We start from the raw sequence: 8,396 nt of genomic DNA, 5'->3' as shown, positions 1-8,396 counted from the left end.
CGGTCCTCATTCCCACCAGTCAGAGTAAGTCGGTACGGGGAAACTTCCTGCACCAGCTCACTGCCTTTCCTAACAGGACACTGTGACACTGAACACCGTGGCTCCCAGTGCAGCTCCCTGCGAAACTCCTGGAAAATCTAACCATTTCCTCTTTACTTTTTCCCCCATCCTCGCGCATGTAAAAGGGCTTCCCTCTCATTCCACTCCATCACTTACCAGGGTCCTTAAAACTCCACAGGTTTTGTACGACACAGAACTCCACAGGTTTTGTACGACAGGACTCACCGTTGAAACACCAAGTTTGTACTCTCATGATATCATGTATCCATGTTTCTACTAATTCCATTCTTTATTACATTTGTTTTCCTTGTACACAGGTCCATCTCAGTAGTCCAGCATTCCCACAAACCCGTTTGTAATGGGTATCACGTTTGCACATTCCGGTTCCCAAGCTTCAATGCAACTTTTGTCAGAGCCCACACCCCCCAGCTAGCAATGCCTCGTTCTGCTGTCTGTCTCTAATCCCCTTTGGCATACCACACCCCCCAACACCATACCAGTGTCGTTCCTATTTAAGGATCTGGATTACACAGACTGGATTATTTTTGTTTACCTCCAAGCAATTTTTAACACCTGACACACAAGATGACCAATATAAACCAGGATTCCTGCCTATCAACTGGAATGAAAAAAATACGAGTTACAGACGTTGCAGAGGAAAACTTCAGCCTTACTCATTTGACGCTTGATGAACACATGCTGACACCAACAGCAACAGCCAGACTCTGCCATTTATAGCTGGGAACAGAGCCCTGAGAGGTGGCCAAAGCAAAGCAGCTTCTTGCTCTAAATACAGAGACACGCTGAGAAGAGATCTGGAGTCAGTGCCAAGAACGGCAGTCCATACACCAAAGGGGCCGTAAGCACCAGAAATCATTAGCTGTGGTAACAAGGAGCCAGGAGCTGCTTACAGGCTTCTCCAAAGGCAGAAGGAAGGGGAGCTGTCTGGAAACGGCAGCCTCTGGCTCAGTTCCCACTCCAGACAGAGCAGATGGCAGGGCTGCTATGAGCAGAGATGATCTTATGGCAGTCTTTATTTAAGGAGCAACATTTAATCAACCAAAACTTACAAAGTTTTCCCTAAACATCCAGATAGCAAAACAAAAATGGAAGTTTACTTAATTTTCTAAAGCCTGAAGCACCAGGATCAAAAAAGAGCTCTGCCCACACTGCCTTCAGGACAGCACTCCTCAGCAGAACCCAGCTGAGCAAAGCGGCTGTGTGAAAGCACACGAGGGGCTCCCGCATACCATCAGGATGGGAAGTGGTGGCATTTCTACAGCTTCAGTACACCTTCAGTGGGCAAGCAGAAGAAAAGGAACTGGAATCAGAGATCTGAGCAACAGCTCTGTTTAGCAGCCAATTACTATCTTCCACCTGAAAGCAGTATCTACAGCTCCTGGTCACCATCGCTCCCTGACAAGGACAGAGCTCTGGCTTAGCAAGCTCCCAGATGTGTAACATCTGGCTGAACGGAGTAACTGCTTAGAACCGTGCTACCTCACCTTTCCCTCCAAGGTAACTCAAGATGAGCTGGTTTAAATCTTTTTCGATTTGCTGGCTTCTAACAGTTGCCCAGCGTATGTGGCTAACTCCCGCAGAACACATTTACGCAAACTGGCAAGGGCACACTCTTCTAGGCTCTCTCTTGCAGATGCTCGGAAGCATCACACACGCCACCAGGCATCTGCAGACAACAGATCAAATACCACTGCTCCAGAGGCTGTCGCACACTGTTGCTGTTAGAAGCCCCTGGACTGGCTTCAAGAAACTCATTTTAATCAGAGCTGATCACTTTGGAGTCACTGGCCCTGTGGGAATCGCTGCAACTCAGGGCAAGAGAGCAGGTGACAACTTCTGAATTATTTTGTGGCAAGTAAACTACTACATTTTTGGTACTGGACATACAAGGGGCTCTTAAGGCTACCTACAGCAGAAACACCACATTTTAGCAAGGCTGTGGAAAGAGAGGGCAGTGCTGCATATGTGCTGAAACAGGCTGCTGTGCAGGAGAATGCTGATGCATTATTTAAGGCAAAATAATCCCTAATGATCGACATCCAAGAGCCACAAGAGTAAATACTGTGGGTTAATCTGAGGGGCTCAGTCAGCATCACAAAACGAGAAAGCACAGCTGAAGAACTGGAAAATGTCAGCAAAGGGAGACAGAGCATTCCTTATTTGTAACTTACGTAGGTTATTTGTCAGTTTTTGTAATAATATTTAGTTTACAAAACACTACAAAAAGCTGGGTTTGTAGCCTCTTCCTTGGCCTAGGCCTGCAGAAACATCAGAAGGTCTAGGTGTCTGTGATCCAAAGCGCAGCTTGACACTTCACTCCTTAGGAGCTTTCTGGAAAGCAGGGATCAACACTGCTCACGTCAAACTAAAAAGACAAAACAGAAAGGAGATTTAGCGGTCGAGTGCCAGAGAGTGCAGAACATTTCAAAACACCAGTACGGTCAGTTCTCAACCTCCAATTACAAAGGCACATTTCCCTTCCGAGAACGTAAGGGTCTACGAAATAGGGAAGCAGACCTAACGGCTGCTGACAGCCAAGCACAGGAACAGACCTGTCAAGCTGGCACAGGCAAAACGTACGCTCAGCCTGGTCTAGGTCAGAGCGAGGTTAATGATGGCTCTGCCACGCTCAGAGCCTTTACACGGGAACTGCAAAGGGGCAGCAGAACTCTTACAAAGGTTCTTCATTCAAGGAATTCCTTATTCTTTCCTTATGCCATAAACCATTCCCATAGATTCTTACAGTAACTGAGAACTCAGTTATGGCCTAGGCAGCTCAAGAACTCAGCTCCAACGCCACAGCAACAACCATAAGAGCTGTAATCAGACGAAAGCCCAAATGAAGTTTGCACAGAGCGTTCATTTATACGTATGCCTAAGCCTTGTAAAAACAACTGCATTCACTAGTGAATGGAGAAGGTCCTACGTCACCACCACTCCAGGCAGAAAACAAGAAACCCTCCCTCCCAGTAAAAGATAATTTGGACAAAACCTTTGACAAAAAAGGCTTAAAAAAAAATTTAAGGCAGCAGCTTTAAATGAAAGATTTAAGGCAGTAGCAGACAAGCTCCAAAGTCTTTTTGACTCCAGAAATGTTTGTCACAGGCATTGGAAATAATAATTTTATGGGTTACAACAATCAAAAGCCAAGACGTCAAGCAAAGTCACTGGCAGTTTAACTTTTAAACTAAGATTTGTTTAAAAAAATCCATTCATGTCATAGCTAAGCACTAAACAGCTAGAAAAAAAAGTATCTGAAAGTTGAAATGGAGACTATTTATCACTAAAAGTATTATAACTGCAGCAAAACCCCTTACACTTTCCATACAGGACTAAGCAAGCTTATCAGCTACAAGGAAACAAACCCTTCTGCAATGAGGTAACTGCTGTCAGTAAGCCAATAAAAGCAAAGAGGAAGTAAAAATAAAAATAAAATAAAAATAAAAAAAACCAACCAAACCGTAAATCAATTGTGAAAACAGCTAGTTTATAGTAGAATAAACATGAATATCGTGATTTTACACAGACCTGGAGCCTCCTTACCTGTCAATCAAGGAATCTCTCATGTTGGTGGCAATGGTGCTTGGCTGAGCCTCGTTCAGCCTGAAGATGCTCTCAATGACGGAGAGCTCCGTGCTGGTCGTGTCCAGCCCGCAGAAGGCACACCAGTCATTCACAACCATTCCCGCTGCAATGACCTCGCTGCCACGATTCACCGTTCCAGCCTAGCAAAAAGAAAGCGGCAAGGGTTAACAGGGTGCGCTGACAGCAGCACATTTTGTTATGCATCCTTGTGACAGGTCTTTAGTGGAAGGCCTCCTGAAAAGATTAAAGCTTCTGCCACCAACAAAGTTCTAAGGATTTCAGATAGAAAGATTAATGGGCAGCCTTTAATCTCTGGAGAGAAAATGGCATGATATTCATCCAAACAAAATCTAACAAGTAGGAAGTATAAAGGCATAGCAATCGTGAAATTCACAAATCCAACTGAGCAAGCACAGGATTTTATTACTGAATTTTTTAAAACACTGCCTTTGGCCAAACCACCGCCAATCTAGCGTGCTGTGTGAATTAATCAGCACAACTTGCATAATCCCAGCAGAGCAATGTTTCAGAAGCAAACTAAAGGTGCTGAGCAGCTTATTCAGACTCAGAAAAGACGAGGAAAATGTCTCAGAAGACTTGCCCCACTCAAGTCTTTTCTCCTCATCTCCCATGGGGAACAGCTCCGCAGAGAAAACAGTATCTAGGAGCCCATGAGATGCAGAAACATTAAATCTGAGAACTGGGTTGGAAGGGAGTGGCAAGAGAAAACACAAACCCACAAACGCCTTACCACAAGCGGGACCTGGAGCAATGAAGACAGTTCATCCTGATCATCAATTGAGGTCTTGGGGTGCACAATTCCTCCTTGGTTACTGAAAACACAGTAACTTCCTACCAGCACCTGATCTGCTACCGTTTGTCTGAAAACCTCAACCTTCAGTACATCTGCCAAGATCTCTTCCGTCTCCTGCAAACAGAAAGAGAGTATAAAGTCCTCAGCAAAACGGTATCGTAGAATTCGAAGTCACGCTATTGCTGCACGCAGTTGTCGGCTGGGATCCTCCCCTTTGCAAGCCTGCCCACACTTTCAAAATCCATTGCAACCCAAGTGGTGTAAAACGCGCACTCAACCTCTATGCTCCAGATGCTTCCAGTTACCCGTGCAGACCGAGCTGGGCCGCTGTAACACAACAGAGCCTTTACTCGGAAACGCTCTCACCTCTCTGGAGGATGATGGCGGTACAGCAGTTGTGCCAACACCTGTCCTCTGGGCACTCCCTGTGAACCAGTCCTCTTTTGTCCCAGACCACTAGGACAAAATTGGCTTATCCTTCTGTACAACTCTAAGAACTTCCTTCCCCTCCAGGTTGTCACCGCGAATTATTCTGATTTCTCCCTCTCTGGACATCTTACCATCTTACTTTTTACACTTATTTAAAACATGATATGCTGTGAAGACCCCTACCTTCCCCCCACCTCCTTTTTATTTTCCCTTTACACTCCAAACACCAAGTCCTGCTTCTTCATCACCTTTAGCACAAACTGAAAGCAAACCCCGTAAGGACCTTTACTACCTGTAGCCATACAACACATCTCCCTCCCATGCTATTAAGATATCAGCTCTCAAACATAAAGCAGTAGCAACTTTGTCTCCTCTGCCCTGGTTTGCATACAAGAACCTTCTATTTTTCTTTCACCCCTCTGTAAACACACACACCACCACATCCATGGTTGCTTTCAACTATTACCAATTTCAGCTGCCTCAGCAGTAGCTTCTAACTACTGCTGTACTTCTGACCAAACTCTTCTTTATGCTCCCTTTACTACACACATGCACACTCTCGTTTATTCATTCAATTTTACACAGCAAAGCAAATTGCACCTGACAATGCACCTCCATATCCCACTCCTTCCCTCTGCAAAGGGTGTTCGCATGCCGAAGAAGAGGGCATATGTTACACTTGGGGCAAGGTCCACAGCCACAAATAAACACAAACACAGGAAAAAAGGGAGCTAACTGCAGTTCAAAATGCAGTATCGAGAAGGGGTTGGGGGTGCTGGTGGACGAGAAGCTGAACATGAGCCGGCAATGTGCGCTTGCAGCCCAGAAACCAACCACATCCTGGGCTGCACCCCCAGCAGCGTGGCCAGCAGGTCGAGGGAGGGGATTCTGCCCCTCTGCTCTGCTTTGGTGAGACCCCATCTGCAGCGCTGCATCCAGCTCTGGAGCCCCCAGCATCAGAAGGACATGGAGTTGTTGGAGAGGGTCCAGAGGAGGCCACGCAGATGATGAGAGGGCTGGAGCAGCTCTGCTGTGAGGCCAGGCTGGGAGAGCTGGGGCTGTTCAGCCTGGAGCAGAGGAGGCTCCGGGGAGACCTGAGAGCAGCCTCCCAGTGCCTAAAGGGGGCTGCAGGAAAGGTGGGGAGAGACTCTTCAGCAGGGCCTGGTGTGACAGGATGAGGGGTAATGGTTTAAAATAGAGGGAGGCAGATTCAGAATGGACCTAAGGGAGAAATTTTTTACCCTGAGGGTGGTGGAGCACTGGCCCAGGTTGCCCAGAGAGGCGGTGGATGCCCCATCCCTGGAAACATTCCAGGCCAGGTTGGCCGGGGCTCTGAGCAACCTGATCTGGCTGGAGATGTCCCTGCTCCTGGCAGGGGGGTTGAACTGGGAGGGCTTTGAAGGTCCCTTCCCACCCAAACCGTTCTGTGATTCTGTGACTTCTTTCTTGAGAAGAGAAAAAACATGAGGCAGCACAGCCTCCTAGGTGACATTAGCTCAGCTGCTGGCATAACTCTTCTGATCCCCATGCTACACACAGCAATCCTCAACAACTACAAACCCAGACTGCAGCTGGGCAACCTTTTCACACACATCCACCATGAATCTGAAAGCGTTACAGAGCCATATACCCTATCAAGATCCGGATGAACAAGAGCTACATAGTCATTGCAGGTAGTGACATTGCCCAGCGCTGACAGACGCTCTTCTACTCGTTGAATTCGTACGGAATCTGGAAGACTATTGCGGATATGTTGAAGCTCTTGGTCTGTCGTACTGCTTGGGACCAGCAACCCATGCCTGTTTCCTAGCATGACCAAAAAAAAAAAAAACAAAAAAAAAATCAAACAAACAAAAAAAGAATGTTTCCAGAGGGCTTCCTACTTTCCTGACGTTAAAATAACAGCTTGAATTGCCGTTGCCCTATCCACTCCTCCCAAACCCAGAATTCAGCCTAAGACAAATAATATTACCATCTAAAAACAACAGGGCACCACAGGTAAGGGAAAACCAGGATTACACAGACTTACCTCAGCGTAGAGTTGGGTGAACAGCACTGTCTTTAATCACTTCTCTTTAATCACTCTCTTTAATCACTTCTCTTTTTCAACAGAGCTAAAGGAAGCCTGAGGTTCTCAATGAAACACTTGACAAGGAATTTCCCCTACAGATGACAACAGTCCCCAAAATACGTACAGATGCAGCCTGTTTGGATTGCTTTACTGTGGCAAACCAATAGGACAGGAGGAACAAATACATTTTTTTCACAGGAACAGAACTCAAGCAAGAAGTTTGTCCAGCTGAACAGGCTCTCACTAGCCAGAGACAGCAGAGCTTGCTGTCTTTCTCTGACTTCCACATTTGCTAATGCCTCCTCTGTGTGAGGGTTCTGCCCCTCCACAGCTGGCACTGAACCAGTAATCGTAAAAAAACCAAAACTGCTCCCAGTTTACCAGAAAGTAGACTTCCATGTGTCTTTAGCCAATCTTGAAGCCCTGAGAGGCAACACTCCCCACCACCCCAGCTTTTTGCTACTGGGCGAGTTCAGTTTTTCCATTTCCACTCCCTCTCGTCCCACACCTGAAGCATTAAAACAAAAACTCTGAGGGTAAGGGGTGCTGCCCGCCGGACTCCCCGCCACAGTCAACCCCCAGCATGTCACGGCGCGCACCAACCGAACACGGGGCCGTTCTCCCGTCCCCCCCGGAGACCCTCCAGAGCCCCGCTCGCCCCGCCGGGCCCGGGCTGCGCAGGCCGCCCGCCACCTACCCACACACATCCTGCCGATGATGCGGCAGCCGGCGATGGAGGCGTGCACCACAGGGATGGCCCCGAAGAGCTCCCCTTCGAAGACGCTGCAAGGAGAAAGCGCCGTTAGGGCACAGCCGTGGGCCGGGCCGGGCCGGGCCGGGCCGCGCCCCCGGGGCTCGCTCACCTGTAGAAGTTCTCGGAGCCGCCGATGGCCACGAGGCAGTAGGCGTTGGTGAGCTTGGCGAAGCAGCCCAGCTCGTTGTTATTCTCGAAGCTGGCGCGGACAGCCATGGCGGGGCTGGGGCTGGGGCCGGGGCCGGGCCGAGCTGGGCCGGGCCGAGCCGGGGAGACAACGCGCGCCGCACCCTCTGCCCGGCGCACGCGGCGTCACCACTTCCGCTTCCGGCGGCGGGAGGAAGGCGCGGGGCAGAGCGGCCCCCACCGCGCCCGGCGGGCAGCGACGCCACCGGGCGGGAGGAGCAGCCGCTCCCCGTGGCGGGAGAGCGGGGCCCCGTGGGGCTGTCCCGGCGCCGGTGCCCGGGGTCCGTGTGACAGCAGCACCTCCCCAGGCGCCACACGGCACCCTGGCCTCCGCCGTGTCACCGTACAGCGCCACCGGCTGAGGCCGCCCGTGTGCCTTCACAGGCCACCTGTACCTGAAGGTGCCACCACGGGCCCAGGCAGGACACCGCTGTCTGTACAACCACCGAATCACGGGATGGTTTGGGTGGGAAGGG

The 8,396-nt window shown here is 49.4% G+C and overlaps 1 protein-coding gene across 1 annotated transcript; it reads right to left on the bottom strand.

Annotated features, from left to right (window-relative positions):
• Positions 1-324: 324 nt before the first annotated feature.
• EIF6 (eukaryotic translation initiation factor 6) lies at positions 325-8,030 on the bottom strand. The gene is made up of 6 exons (XM_086760983.1): positions 7,844-8,030; positions 7,678-7,763; positions 6,540-6,715; positions 4,418-4,594; positions 3,625-3,806; positions 325-2,446 (listed from the first exon to the last, which is right to left on the bottom strand). Exons 1-6 carry the CDS (start codon positions 7,948-7,950, stop codon positions 2,437-2,439), a joined length of 738 nt encoding a protein of 245 aa, XP_086617109.1. The 5' UTR covers positions 7,951-8,030; the 3' UTR covers positions 325-2,436.
• Positions 8,031-8,396: the final 366 nt, after the last annotated feature.

The sequence above is a fragment of the Chlamydotis macqueenii genome, chromosome 16 (genome assembly GCF_036417535.1).
Source record: "Chlamydotis macqueenii isolate bChlMac1 chromosome 16, bChlMac1.mat, whole genome shotgun sequence".
Taxonomy (NCBI): domain Eukaryota; kingdom Metazoa; phylum Chordata; class Aves; order Otidiformes; family Otididae; genus Chlamydotis; species Chlamydotis macqueenii.
This window is presented reverse-complemented; position numbering and strand designations above follow the sequence as displayed.